The 15,944-nt window shown below is 44.5% G+C and overlaps 1 protein-coding gene across 1 annotated transcript in view; it reads right to left on the minus strand.

Annotated features, from left to right (window-relative positions):
• Positions 1–13,417, minus strand: part of adcy8 (adenylate cyclase 8 (brain)) — a gene marked incomplete at both ends in the record, with an annotated part of 163,557 nt that extends 150,140 nt beyond the window's left edge. The window contains one exon of the mRNA XM_084057993.1: positions 12,407–13,417. Coding sequence (XP_083914119.1) covers positions 12,407–13,417 — 1,011 coding nt within the window. The remainder of the gene's footprint in view (positions 1–12,406) is intronic.
• Between the last annotated feature and the right edge of the window lie 2,527 nt (positions 13,418–15,944).

A 15,944-nucleotide genomic window follows, 5' to 3' on the forward strand; every position in this document is an offset into this window, starting at 1 on the left:
ATTGCACCTTTTTTGACTCAATTAACTGCAATTATTAGACATGTATTAGTACTAGTTACTTTGCAGGTTTAGGTTATTATTACAAACTAAAGTATACATTAACCACTTATGCCCTGTTTTATTATACTTTGGCTATTTGAAAAAAAGCTCACAGATTGTAGATCTGCTATTTTAAAAAAAACAGTTTGGAGACATTTAGAAAGAAAACATGAAATGGGACACTGATGAGTACTTTTACTTTGGTACTTTAAGTATATTTTGAAGCCGGTACTTTTTTGAACGTTTACTCAAGTAAATGACTTGTACTTAATAGATTATGTGTACATGGTGGTATCCTCAACCCCAAGAGTATAAGGCTGAGCTGGTTGTAATCCCCGGTGTGCCAGTGTGTCTGTTTCACTGACACACATTTCGATGTACACACAAACCACTTGGGACCAGGAAGATGACGCTTACAGTAGCTTGTTGAAACCTTGTATCTCCGTCTTTCTTTCTTTGTTTTCTTCTTTTTTTATATCTCGCAAAACGTATGTATGTCAGTAGTAGTTCGCATACCCTCAAACCCCCACATTGATATGTGTTTGGCCGCGGACCCCCATCTGAAAATGTTTTGTGCCAGGGACCCCCCAAAAGAGAAGATTTAGGTCTAAAAATGTATATATATTCCAAAGTTTTTAAAATAGTTTTCAAACATTTAAAAAAAAAAGCAGATGTACAAGCTCGCAGCGCGGCACGAAGTGACCTACTGTGAGCTTGTAGATCTGCTATTTTTGAACGGCCAACGTGAAAATGGATAAAGTGGTTCAAATGATTGTGACGCTATACATCAACTACTTTTAGCTGGGAACCCCCTGAAATGTACTTAAAGTACCAAAAGTAAAAGTACAAAAAATGTTTGAAAATAGCAGATCTACACGCTCACAAAGCATTGCATCGGGACACGTTGTGAGCTTGTAGATCGTCTATTTTCAAAAAGCCTAGGTATAAAATAAGGCTAAAGTGGTTAATGTATGTTTTATAATGTAATCATGTATATCTGCAAAGTAACTAGTAACTAAACTTTTCAAATAATTGTTGTGGAGTAAAAGTACAATATTTGCCTCTGAGATGTATTGGAGTAGAAGTAAAAGTACTGAAAATTGGAAATACTCCAGTAAAGTAAAAATACCTCAATATTACTTAAAGGGTAAGATCACTTTGGTAGAGGTTTGGGTTGTGTAGTTACCTTGCCATGATGTAATTCCAAAGGTGGGCAAGAAATCAAAAATACTTGCTCCATTGATTAGAAATTGATAATTCAAAATATGCTCCTCATTGACTTACATTGTACGGTAAAACAGGTCTCAAAGTCACTCTTTTAGCACATAAATGAACCCAAACATAGCTGATTCAGACAATATAGAGCATCACCAAACCCAGTACTGTTTGTTTTTTTAATAGAAATGTCAATTTCCTGTTGATTTTACTATTTGAAGATCTGGATCCGGATCCGCGGATCCAGTCCAGGTTTTCTACTTATTAAAAATGGCAAAATCAACAGGAAGTTGACATTTTTATTTAAAAAAAAAACAGTACTGGGTTTGGTGATGTTCTATATTGTCTGAATCAACTTTGTTTGCGTTCGTTTATGTGCTAAAAGAGTGACTTTGAGAGCTGTTTTACCGTACAATGTAAGTCAATGAGGAGCATATTTTGAATTATCAATTTCTAATCAATGGAGCAATTATTTTTTTATTTCTTGCCCACTTTTGGAGTTACATCATGGCAAGGTAAATACACAACCCAAACCTCTACCAAAGTGGTCTTGCCCTTTAAGTACAGTACTTGATTAATGTACTTAGTTACTTTACACCACCGCATACAAGGTTTCCAGCTGACAGAGACGTTGTCATAGCCATGGGATTATGGCAGTGAGTTGTAAGGCTGTTCTGACGTTATGAAGACTTAACGCCAACAACAACAAAACGCACCATACAGACATTAATCCCTACACCCACCCGTCCAGCCACCCGTGCGCTCTTTACAGCTAGCTAAGTAGTTACAAATACTCCTATTAATGACATATAAGCTAGTATTTAATACACCGCTGATGGTGGCCAATTTGTAGCGCTAATCGCTGGCCTCGTGAAAGGACGCGCTGCACTTCATGAAGACATTTCATTGAGTCATTAAAGGAGGTGCGATATGTTTTTGTAAAAATGATAAAAGTGTGTATATTAATCATTAGTGTTTTCAACAGGGATCTCTCTCTCTCTCTCTCTCTCTCTCTCTCTCTCTCTCTCTCTCTCTCTCTCTCTCTCTCTCTCTCTCTCTCTCTCTCTCTCTCTCTCTCTCTCATGTATTTTTGACGAGAAATGCTACTTTCAACGGCCTATAACAAGCGAACGGGGGGGTCGCGACGCAATGAAATTAATATTTTTTCCGCAGAAGCACAGTGAAACCCTCCGTCATTACCAACGATCAGGGTCGACCATACTGGAGATAATATTCTTTGACTACTTGAAAAGAAAATATAAAAATCGCTGGCAGTGGCTGCACGCGGCCAGAAATAAGTCTGGCAGTGACAGAGTTAACGTTAACACTTGAACTGAAAAGCTCTGAGGAGACTGTACAATGATCATCACAAATGCTTGAATCAACTTCCCCCCCGAAGCTGTCCCCGAAGTGCAGACGTGTCACGCATGGACGTGCTGTCCACCACAAGGTACAGTACAACCTGTGAGTAGCCTCTTTATTGCCTGAACACGTCAGCTGAGCAGCGTTATAAAGTATACGTGATTGTCATATTTAAAAGCACATTATTCACATAGCCCAACTGATTGATTAGGCTACGATCCTCTCTAGCATATATATATAGCCCTCAGCTCAAAGTAAGCGTCATAGAAAAGGGGAAGTGGTGATGATTATTTTCCATTCTAAATAATAGAATTTAGCTTTAGGGGAAGTGGTGATGATTATTTTCCATTCCAAATGATATAATTTAGCTTTAGGGGAAGTGGTGATGATTATTTTCCATTCTAAATTATATAATTTAGCTTTACGGGAAGTGGTGATGATTATTTTACATTCCAAATGATAGAATTTAGCTTTAGGGGAAGTGGTGATGATTATTTTACATTCTAAATGATAGAATTTAGTATTTTGTTTTGGTGCGTTCATGGAGTCTTGGCCCATTTACGTAATAACAGAAGTGCAGGAGTAGCATATTCTAATAAAACTGTTGGTTTATTTGTGCATGTCAGAAACAGACTATTATCATGTGGACTAAACGGGATGTAGATCTGATTAAATTAAAGGGCTCATCTAAATGAATCACCTGATTGTGATCAGAATTATGGAAAAAATACTCAAATGTTTTACTTAAGTAAAAGTATCGATACTGCAATGTAGAAGTACTCTGTTACAAGTAAAAGTCTGGAATTCAAAATTGACTTGAGTAAAAGTACAAAAGTATTGGTATCCAAATGTACTTAAAGTACCAAAAGTAAAAGTACTAAAATGTTTGAAAATAGCAGATCTACAAGCTCACATGCGACACGTTGTGAGCTTGTAGATAGGCTATTTTCAAATAGCTTAGGTATAAAATAGGGCTAAAGTGGTTTACGTATGTTTTATAATGTAATAATGTATATTTGCAAAGTAACTAGTAACTAAAGTTCAAATAATTGTAGTGGAGTAAAATTACAATATTTGCCTGTGAGATGTAGTGGAGTAGAAGTAAAAGTATAGACAATTGTACTTAGTTACTTTACACCACTGTGTGTGTGTGTGTGTGTGTGTGTGTGTGTGTGTGTGTGTGTGTGTGTGTGTGTGTGTGTGTGTGTGTGTGTGTGTGTGTGTGTGTGTGTATATATATATATATATATATATATATATATATATATATATATATATATATATATATATATATATATATATATATATATATATTGGGGTCCCACATGACGTGGTTAGGCTAAGATATGGCCTAGTCATTCCCCGGCCTTTGTTGACTCCGCAGCAGCTGGGTGACCTTGCCGAGCAACGCACTCTGCTGAAGGGGAGGAACAAGCGCGGCGATCGACAACGTAGACATTGGAAGCCAAAACAATCCCCTGCTGCTGTTGACACCATCTCTGCTCCCTGATGCTATCAGCCACCACAACGTCCTCTTACGCAATGACTTGCTAGGCAAACTATACTTTTCGCTCACATGACCAAATTGCTATGGCAACAGCTGAAATGTTAGAAAGAAAGCACCATATTAGGTTTGTTTCCTGAAATAATCTAACCAGCACCCTATTAGGTTTGTCTACTGAAATGATCTAACCATGAGGGAGGCGATCCCATATTTGGTGTGTCGGATGTAACCAATATGGTATAAATGCTGCTGTATAATTCTGTTCGGGGGTTGGTTGGTGTGCGTATGAGGTGTCAGAATGTTCCCCCGACTTACGATCGGGCGAGGGACATAGCCTTGTACGGAGCTTCTCCCATATTCCTCCCCCCCCCCCCAATATTCTATTGGGCTCTCTCCTTTTGATCGTCTTGGTGACCAGACTGCAACGAGGGTGTTTGGAGCGATACTGAATTTTGCTGTATTTGACTGGGACCTTGGCATTGCCCATAATCTGGTTGAATAAACAGAGAATTTTGTCAGCTCCTAGCATTACCGATTGCTGGGTCATTTTTATCTGAGGTAGCCTATTGCATGGGAATGATAGATATTTTCCAGATCTGACTCGGGGGATATGTTGTCAAGGACCGTGTAGTTTGCAGGAATTGAGGAATATTATCCAGATTTAACATTCAATCAAGAATTCTAGGCAAGCCCGTCTGTTGTCTGTCTTATCAGAAAATCTGCCGTTTCATATATTTTTGTATTATCGCTAAAAGCCTGTATTAGCTTGAGTGTTAAATAAAAACCCTTTTCTACGAGAGAAGTCTTAAGAGGATTTGTTTATCTCTTCATACGAGCTTTTGGGTCTGATCTTATCAGCGGACACTTTGGTGAGTGAGAGAACATGCAACAGTCGTTACTATAAATAGAATTAGGCATTTTAGAGTGTATTTCCTGTGCAGATAGGTTAATAGTTTCATAGCTACATTTGGTCTGAAAACTTCTCGGCGCGGGGCATGCGCTATCCGGGGTGCAACAGCACAGCTACACTTAATTGGGTTTAAATACATAGGGTTTATAGGTCTTTGCTGAAACTATTGAGGGTAGTAGAAATTACACAGATTAGCTCTTGAAACGAGCCAGCAGATCCTTAAGGCCGCCCCAGTATAAGATGGCACTGTTTCTGTCTACTCGCTCTGTGTCTCATTGGTGGGCTGTGGACGGTTCAGAAACCTGCCAACCAGTGACATCATCGATGGGGATTCCAAGCTAACAAAAGATACAGCCTCTCTCTTCCTGGAAAGTTAGCATGCTGAAATAGAAGCCATTGTTCTAGCACCAATTAAAACAAAACAAAAATGACCAAACTGTCCACACCCCCCTTTGAGACAGAGTGAGTAGACAGAAATGATGCCTGTCAGTGTGCTTGTTAATGCCCAGAGCCCCACACACACACATAAGCGCGCACACGCGCGCGCGCACACACACACACACACACACACACACACACACACACACACACACACACACACACACACACACACACACACACACGTTTGTATTACTACACTTGTGAGGACATCAACATTTTAGGATGGCGGTTTTATGAATACAAAATGCTTTACCATTTTGAACCACCATCCTAACGCCGAAAACAGCAGATCTACAAGCTCACAACGTGCCGCGCTGCGACTCGTTGTTTCCGGTGTGGTGACACCGCCGTGCAACCAGGTATAAAGCAGACATAAATACAACCTCTAAATGCTTTGATCCTATGCCTAAACCTGAATTTCTAATCATAAGCCTAACTCCCCAAATCCATTTTTATTGTAACAAAAAACAACCATTATTTTGTGAGGAGGACCAGGACAATGTTGTCCTCACTGTCTCTCAAATTCTACTATACATTTGCTGGGAGACATTTGAGCCCTCGCAAGTATAATAATACAAGCACACACACACACGCACACTCACACACACGAGGCGATAAAAGGACATGTTATGAGTTATGCGACAACGTGGAAGCCGCTGTGCGCCCTGCGGTCATACACATGTCAGCAGACAGACACTACAGACATTCATAGACGGACGCATTGGAAGGAGCGGATTAGCCCATTCAATCCGGGAACGCATCTGTGTCATTTTTTTTAATTTGAGCTCTAACCATTGTTTTATACTCTGGGCTATTCAAAAAATAGCAGATATACAAGATCGCAGCTTTTGAAAAAACCTTGAACATTTGAGCAAATCTTTGAGTATAAACATGTTTTGAGCAAAACATTTTACACACGTTCGCTTACAAAAAAAAGTCGATTTGCACACTTTTTCCACGATTTTTCGAAAATAGCATCTACAGCAGAAAAAGGTAGATTTGCACACATTTTCCACAATTTTTCAAAAACAACAGATCTACAAGCTGATAGCGCGGCACACATTTTCCACGATTACAAAAAGAATTGCAGATCTACAAGCTCATAGCGCGGCACTCAGTGCCGCACTATGAGCTCATAGATCTGCTATTTTTTTGACAAATGTTCGCTTTAAAAAATATATTTATTCAGAGATTTTCACAAATTTTCCACGATTTTTCAAAAGTAGCAGATCTACAAGCTCATATGAGCTTCAAGCTCATTGGGCTATTTTTGAATAGCCCAAAGAAATCTTAAAATGACAGAGATGCTTTACCGGGTTGAATGGGTTAAATCAGTCCCGAGGCAGGGGGGGGGGGTTCCACTGTCATCATATACACTGTCTGTCTGTATGACCTCCAGGGGCTGACAGCATCTTGAACAGAGCTGCAATTATTGATTATTTTCTTAGCGAAGCAGGCCTTGTAAAACAAGGCGTTGTGAGCTTGAATATCTGCTATTTTAGCTGTCGGCTCGGTTCGATTCTTGCCCCCTCCTTGGCTGCACGTGGAAGTGTCCTTGAGCAAGACACTGACTGAACCCCTAACTGCTCCCGATGAGCAGGTTGGTGCCTTGAATTGGTTTCCTCTGATTGAAAATGGGTGAAAGTGAAATAAGTTAAAGGAATAGTGCACCCCCAAAAGGACTTTTTTTCTATCGATTAGTCACACCATGGAGACTTGAATTCATGGATATATATATATATATATTTTTTTTTTATTTTTTTTTGTCACATTCCTAAACCAATAATTTGATGACCGGCAGCGGTTCCGGTAGGAGACACAAAGAGTCTCCTTTGTGTCTCTTACCGGAACCGCTGCCTACCGGTCCACTGGTCATCAAACTATTGGCTTAGGAATGTGACAAAATCAAATCCATGAATTCAAGTCTCCATGGTGTGACTAATCGATAGGAAAAAAAGTCATTTTGGGGGTGAAATATCCCTTTAACCCGTTTAGACCTGAGACCTAAAAAATGCCTTCTAAATCCTAACTGTTTTCTGTTGCTATATATATAGCTAAAATCTAAAATGACACAGATGCTTTCCCGGATTCAATGGGTTAAAAAGTACTTTGGAGAAAGGCGCTATGCAGTCCATTTATCATTTTGTTGCTGTCGGGCAGAAACCTCTTGTATTTTAACTTTTTGTGTTTTTTTCGTAAATGAATGCCCTACTTGATCATTCAGTCACACAAAAGCATCAAAAGTAGCAGATCTGCAAGCTCGAAACGTGGCGCGAAGCGACGCGTTTCGAGCCTGTAGATCTGCTACTTTTGCTTTTGAATCCTGAAAAGTCACAGTTTTGGACGTATGAGGCTTCCACCCGTCCGAGACGATTTAATACAAAATAGGGCTTGTTATGTATAAAATAGGGCTTACATAGAAACATAAACCTCATGCGGTGTTTATCGTACACATCTTCATCTTATCAGGTGCTGTAACCCCACTTTTCCGCGGAGTGCGTTCGTCCCTGCAGCGATCTCGCTCTTGCCGCGGGGCCCGTTGATGGGATCGCCGCGCACCTCGAACCCGCGACCCGCTCGGTGCATGTTTAACGGCGCCGGGCTTCAAAGGGGGCGCTTGGCCCTTGTTGTGCAGAAAATAAAAGAACCTGGGGCAGAGGGGAGGAGGCGTGCTCTTCAAAGGCCATTTTTGCTCCGATAGACAGATAATACGCCACAATGCTCCACGAAACAGTGTTTGAACAATCTTCAAGAGGACGTTTTTTAAAGAGAAAGAGCAGGTGTTGTTTTCCCTGACAAGAAATAGAATCTCTCCCCTTTTTTAATCATTGCATTTGCATTTTATATTCTATTGCAGGGGTCTTCAACGTTTCTCAGGCTAAGGACCCCTTAGCTGAGAGAGAGATGAAGCAGGGACTCCCAACTACATTATTGTATGAAATTATGTTGCAGAGTAAACTTTTTCATAGATTTCATAGATCGCGGGGGCACAGTGGCGCAGTCTGTAGCGCTGTCGCCTCACAGCTGGAAGGTCCTGGGTTCGATTCCCGCCAGGGACGCTGTGGGCGCTGGGGGGGCGTGTTCTCTCCTCCACGTCATCAGTGCCCATTACCCTAGGTGGGGTTGGTGAAAGGGCCTTTCTGTGTGGAGTTTGCATGTTCTCCCCGTGTCTCCTAGGGTAGGTACCCTCACAAAAACATTGATTAATCCTGGTCTCTATACGGCCTCCCCCTGGTCAGCCGGGGCGCCTGATGGAGGGGAAAGGAACTAGTTGTAATGACGTGTTCCTTCCACGCGCTACGTCTAACCAGGGAACCTCCCCCCTGTCAGGTGATAAGAAGCTGCTTGCTAGCTCTCATGCATTGAAGGAGGCATGAGCTCGGCTCTAGGCTCTCCGTAGGCTGGCAGAGGGAGTGTAGCGCCCAGGATTACTTGCAAAAATGGGTTACAAAATCGAAGGGGGAAAAAAAGATATAATCATAGATGGCTTGATATTTGTTTGACAGCATTATCATCAATGTTGTGTAAATTACTGTTCTTTTGTTTGTTTGTTTGTTTACACATAATCTTTTCTATTAATATGTCGGATTATGTTCATACACTTAACCACTTAAACCCGCAATACTTGACCTTTGGCTCTGTACTCGTTTTTTTTCCCTCTACACGAACGAAACCTCTTCACCAAAAATAGCAGATCTGCAAGCTCACAACGCGTTCTGTGAGCTTTTTTGTGAGCTTGTAGTAACTCTAAACACCCCCTAGGGGTCCCGGACCCCTGTTGAAGACCTCTGTTCTACTGAACATTACACAAGGGTACATACAAGGTTGCCACCCCAACAATGAGGGTATATACTGTATATTTTTGCCATTTTTGCCTTTTTTCTCTGAATAATTCCATTGGACAGCGAATCAACACATCAACACATCATTTGCCGTTGTAAAGAACATGGACTTTCCCAGGCAATTGCTCTCGTGTGCAGCGTGCGTGCTTGTGTGTGTGGGCCCTCCAGCCAGAGTCCAACAAGCATGCAGTAACATGTACAATCTGTTCTATGTCATATTACTGACATGACGGCGGTGTCCAAATTGTGCTGTCGCGCTCACAACAGGCCTATTATACATCCTCCGCTAAATGCTTCTTATTGTCAATACATGTTAACAATAGCTGGAGGGCTCAATAATCACAACAGCGGCCACAACTCGCCATACCGTCAGATACCATCAACGCAATCTCTCCCTCTCCCGCTCTCTCTCCCTCTCCCATGCCATGGGGCTTTACTGACATGAGACATGTCATGTGTGCGTTGCCATGGTGTGAAGTAATACAAGCAAAAGATAAGAAATGTACTGTATGTATGTTCAACTAAGGATATGGTCCTACTAGAATTAAATGTGTAAACATAGCCGTTTAACACTGCAACTGTTTAGTCTCTCTGTGTTAATCTAAACTATAATTATTTCTTTCTTTCTCACTGTATCACCCCCTTTTTCTCCTGTTTACTTCTTTCTCTCTCTCTCTTATTGTCACCTCTCCATACATCCTTACATCCATCCATCAATTAGTTATCTCATCTCTCTCTTTCTGTCTAGCTAGATAGCATGTCCCTCTCTCCCCGCCACCGTCATCTCTGATCCCCATATTTCTCTCTCTCTCTCTCTCTCTCTCTCTCTCTCTCTCTCTCTCTCTCTCTCTCTCTCTCTCTCTCTCTCTCTCTCTCTCTCTCTCTCTCTCTCTCTCTCTCTCTCTCTCTCTCTCTCTCTCTCTCTCTCTCTCTCTCTCTCTCAAAGAAAGCAGATCTATACGCTCAAAAAGAGTCACAGTGCGACACCGTGTGAGCTTGTAGATCAGCTGTTTTCTCAAAATGTTACTATACTTGCGGGGACATTTGGCCCTCAACAGGTTATGGCAATACAAGCACAGCACACACTCACACGAACGCACTCACACGCACACACACGAGAAAAGAAATGCACCTTCGATTACAGGATAATCATGTCATTAAGCCAGAACTCACGCCCATGGATTTAACGTCGGTGCAAAACACATTCAATCACCACTTCTCTTGAGCGCTGCGCGGCCCTGCCAGTCATGTTATTGACGGCTAAAGAAGACGCGCATTAATCACGATTATTCCGGGCCAGACGGAGCAAGGACCCTGAATGCACTACAGTACAGGGACTATTAGTCCTCGTTTAATATCCCATTTTCAAACATCTTCAAAAATAGCTGAAATTGCTAGATTGGCTAAAGATTTAACTCATAGCTGATCTACAAGCTCATAGGTGAGGACCCTGCATGCACTGCAGCAGTGACGGTTCTCAAACATCTCCATGTCACGGACCGCTAAAATGTATGTGTATTTGGCTGTGCCCCCCCCCCAATGTGTAAAGATGTTGAGTCAGGGACCTCCCCAATATACAAGGATTTGTGCTGTTAAAATGTTTCGAAAATATTCCACATTTTTCTCCAAGGTTTTATTTGCACAATGGCCGATCAACAAGTGAGCTTGCAGAACGCAGATGAAATAGCCGACGTATAAAGGGTTAACGTGGTTAAACTGATGTTGTCACTACGGTGGGGACCGTTGAAATAACACAACATCGAATCTGTGAAACACCAACACGTCAATTGTTTGCTAGCTGTTGCTCCATGTTTACAGATAGAGCCGCACAGAGAAGTGGAGCAGTCAGTGTTCAATCTGCAAAACAGGATGTCTATATTTTGCCTGTCCTCTCCGCTCCTCTAATCTCTTCTCCTCTCCTCTCCTCTCCTCTCCCCTCACCCTCCCCCTCCCCCTCTCCCTCTCCCACTCCCCTCACCCTCCCCTCTCCCCCCTTCTCTTATCCTCTCCTCCCCTCTCCTCCATTCTACCCTTGTCTCCTCTCCCTCTCCTTCTCCTTCTCTCCTGTCAGATTGACCTCTAAAAAAAACAACACTGCTGGTGTTGCGTGGCGTTCTAGGCAGCGTGAAAACATCCATCCCCCATAAAAAAAGAAGCCACTCCATATGGATGAAACATTGACCAGTAGATGGAGCTAAACCTATTAGGGAGACGGGAGGCGTTTCAGCACCTCCTCAGGAGGACAGCTAAACAGTGCTGAAATAATCCCCCCCTCGCTGAGAACTGAACGGGATCCGGGGAGCCGTTTTACAGTCAAACGAGCCCACAAGTGGCGCAGACAGAAATGGCTGTGGCTATTTTTAACACCACGCATAAGCCAATGCGATCGTAAATAGCCTGCATAAAAAATAATCCTGTGTAAAAAGCTGCAATCCGGAACTTATTTTTTACTGAATAGAAAATGTGGCTTTAAACCGACGTGTATGGTAGAGTGATGTTAATACAATTATAACTAGCACAATCTGCAGTGGTTGGAGGTGGTCTCCCTATACTCTTCCATTGAGACATGTACCCGCTGGTTTGACAGGTAGTGAAGCCCGAATCATATAAGCATAATATCTCCTGAGGATGCGTTATTGAAAGTGTGGCAGATAATTGGTCTCTCGTGCGGGAGGCGTCGGTTTGAATCCTGTGGTAGCAGTGGTTCTCAAAGTAGGATACAGGGACCCCCAGGGGTCCTTGAAGGGGTTCCAGGGGGTCCCCAGAATAGCCCTAAACCCTATTGTTTGGCTATTTGAAAATAGCTGATCTACAAGCTCAAAGCGTGTTTTAATGTGACACGTTGCGAGCTTGTAGATCTGCTATTGTGGGAAAAGGTTGGAGGAATCTTGACAAATGTTCTATTATGGGGTCCCTGGCACAACATTATTTTGTGTCCAAAGCCAAATACATATCAATCTTGTCCTTGAAATGAGAATGCTTGAGAACCACTGCTGTGTATGACATAGAAATTATGGATCGCAGAGTTTGAAAAAACAGACCCAGGCTTTTTTCAAGCTCTCAAGAGTTACACATTTTTTATCCAACACCAACCTGGTTGGTGGAGAGCTGCGCGCTCGGCGGCCGGATCAGCAGCTGGACGGCGATGTGCAGCGCCGACGTGGCGAGCCCGGCCAGGATGGCCCAGGTGAGTGGCAGCGGCAGCATGCTGTACGTGGCGAACAGCGTGAACAGCACGTACCCGACGCCGTCGCCCAGGAGCCCGTAGCCCAGCCCCGCCGCCAGGATCTGCGTGGCCATGGCCACCCAGGTGACCACGCCGCTGTACTGCAGGTAGCCGTGCGACGTGGCGTCCTTGCGCACCACCACCAAGGCACAGACGACCACCTCGATGCCCGTGAAGAACCCCAGGAGCATGCCCTTGACGGGGTCCATGGGCGCCGACGCCAGCGTCAGGTGCAGCACCAGGAGGGTCAACTTGGTGACGATGTCCAGGATGTTCATGACCACCACAGACTTGCGGCGCTGGCCCAGGAAGTAGCGCTGGTACAGGCGCTCCAGCTCGCGGGATTTGAAGGCGTTGCGCAGCGTGGGGAAGATGACTCCGCGGTAGGTGTAGCCCCAGTTGAGGAAGAAGTCCGAGTTGCTGCTGTGGGGGGCACTGGTGCCGGCACCCGCGCCGCTGCCGCTGCCGCGGTCGATCTGCAGGAAGCCCAGGTCGCTGCTCGCCGCGGCGGCAGTGGTGGCGGCGTGGCGCTCCGGGAACACCTTGGTGCCGCCGTTGTTGTGTCGGGTGTCGCCGACGACTGACGAAGTCCTCCTCCGACCGGTGGTGCCCGACTGTTTCCGAGCTCCGTGATGCTGCTGGTGGTCGTAGAGGTCGGGGATGTCCGGGCCACCACCGTCGGTGCCGACTTTCACCCTGGCCACGGCCGCGCCGCCCCCGTCAGCCTGCTCGTGGATGAACCGTTGCTCGGTGATGTGCCGGACAGCGTTCTGCCACAGCAGGCGCTTGGGTCGCGTCCCGCCGCCACTCGGCGTCTTGTTGACGGTGTACAGCTCCTCGCCCGCCGCGCTGGAGCACCGGACCTCAGACAATTCCATCACCCGTTCTTTCTTTTTATCTCCGTTCTGGTTGGTTTGCCGGCTGGGGGGGTTTGCTTTTAATCTATTTTCTGGTTCCGGACCGGTCCGCGCCGGTTCCGTGCGTGTTCGCTTATAATTGTCCGGCGTTAGCTGCTGCACGAGGGCAGACGACGTGCTGTCGTCTCGTGCATGGTCGCACCGACCGACCGACCGACCGTCCGTCACTGACCGTCCGTCCTGTGGGGTGTGTCGCTCGCCACGCGCGGTTGGAGGTCACTGTCACGGCCGACGAGTAGCACCGTCGTCGGTTTCGGGAGGAGGAACCATCGCGCGCACCAGTCTGGTCGCGTGTCGTCTGTGTTTGACACAGCAGCAGCAGCAGCAGCACGAGACACAGTCGGTGCTTCTGCTGTAAGATATATATCCACAGTCCAGTCAGGACGCCACGTTGTTACAATAACAATTTTAATTGTTGTCACCGGTTTTTAAAGGGTTCATCTGTCAGGGTCCGTGCCACCGTCGTCGTGCCACCGACGCACAGACAACCCAACGCACGCGGACATCCACCACAGCTGGGTTTCAGGGCTCGTGTTGACGGCGACGGCCATCCATCCGCTCCCCTCTCCCACAGGGAAGAGGAGAAGAAAAAGGCTGGTGGAAAATGCAATAATAATGCACTTGTTATTCCGTTGTTCTTCTAAACGTCACGAGAGAGAAGGACGAAGCTCCAACCGTTTAATATTAATAGTTTAATATTCCCTTTAGACACGAAATTGCTGCCTTTTGTTTTAGAGCCCGCCGCGCACGGCTGAGCTTAATTGATAATAGCGTTAAGTTGTCAGAGACAATAAGAGGTTCGACGGGAATGTGCGACACGACCCAGAACATTCTGTTATTCCGTTCAGTGTCAGTTCGTTAAAGTTGTTGTTTTTGACCCGGTCCACCACGGCGGTTTGACTCCGGTGTGTGTGGGTGTGCGTGTGTGTGCCAGTGTTGCCAGGTTTCCCGAGAGAAACAAGCAACCAGGTCTTTGAAAACAAGCCCACAAGAAGCCAGTATCCTAGGCTAACAGCTATTTGAAAATAACTGATCTACAAGTTTACAACGCGTCACAAGCTTGTAGATCTGATTCTTTTTTTTTTTAAGAAGAAAATAATCTTGGAGAGAAATCATTTTGAAATATTTTTCAAACATTTTTAACAACACTAATCTTGTATGGGGGGGTCACACTCCCTGGCACAAACATATTTTCAGATAGGGGGTCCGTGGACAAATGAAATGTTTGAGAACCACTGGTTTAAGCAACATTAGGAAACAAGCCCAAATAAGCGTCTGCGCCGTCTACACATTAGAAACGAGCCTAAAAAAAACAACAACCCGCAACCACCAACATTTACAAGAGAAAAAAAACGAAGAGAAAAAACAAGCACAGTCCCTTATAATAAGCGGACATGGCAACACTAGTGTGTGTGTGTGTGTGTGTGTGTGTGTGTGTGTGTGTGTGTGTGTGTGTGTGTGTGTGTGTGTGTGTGTGTGTGTGTGTGTGTGTGTGTGTGTGTGTGTGTGTGTGTGTGTGTGTGTGTGTGTGTGTGTGTGTGTGTGTTTTTTTTGTCTCGCTCCAGTCGCTCTCGAGCTGAAGCGGCAGGATCAATGTCGAGTGCGCGAGATCATCCTCTCATCATCAGCCTCGCGCACAAAACCATCTCCTCCTCTCCATATGGCAGTGGTTGGTTATCAACCTGTGGGTCTAGACCCCCAGGGAGGTCCCCACGTGATTTTTGTTGGGTGGGGTGGGGACGACGACAGTGAAGTGACAATTTAAGGACGTGTAAGACCTTTTTAATAACTTGAAAAGAAAGATAAGAAAAAGACCATTAGTGCATCAAAAGTAATCAACAAACTATGCAATAAAAACTGGTCAATCATTGGCCAAATTGTCAAATAATATAAGAAAGAGGCAAGAATTGTGCAAATAGCAGATTTACAAGCTCAGTCAGTGTGGGGGAGTCCACAGTTTAAATATGATTATTTGGGGGGGTCACGGCCTGAAAAGGTTGAGAAACCCTGCTCTATGGTAGCATATGTGCCATAATAAATGACGGCCCATCATTTAAATGAAAAGGCATATTTCGAAGATTGTAATTGTAATTGGAAAAAATGAGACAATTATGCTTTTTTAATAATTTGTATCTTCCAAGATGTCGAGGCAACAGTCTGTCTGTCTGTCTGTCTGTCTGTCTGTCTGTCTGTCTGTCTGTCTGTCTGTCTGTCTGTCCACGGTCACGGCGTGACTGTTGCGTGCGCTGTTGCGTGTGCTCCCTGCTGCAATTGTTGCTCCTCGTGAATGCTGCTGTGTGCTTCCATGCCGCGGTGTCTCGTGCCGTCAGAGTACAGCCAGAGTCAGATGTCTGTGGGTGACGTCACAACATCATCTCTCTCTCTCTCTCTCTCTCTCTCTCTCTCTCTCTCTCTCTCTCTCTCTCTCTCTCTCTCTCTCTCTCTCTCTCTCTCTCTCTCTCACACTCTCTTCTTGCTTCTTATACAT

This window comes from Gymnoscopelus microlampas (genome assembly GCF_963454915.1).
Source record: "Gymnoscopelus microlampas genome assembly, chromosome: 5".
NCBI lineage: Eukaryota > Metazoa > Chordata > Actinopteri > Myctophiformes > Myctophidae > Gymnoscopelus > Gymnoscopelus microlampas.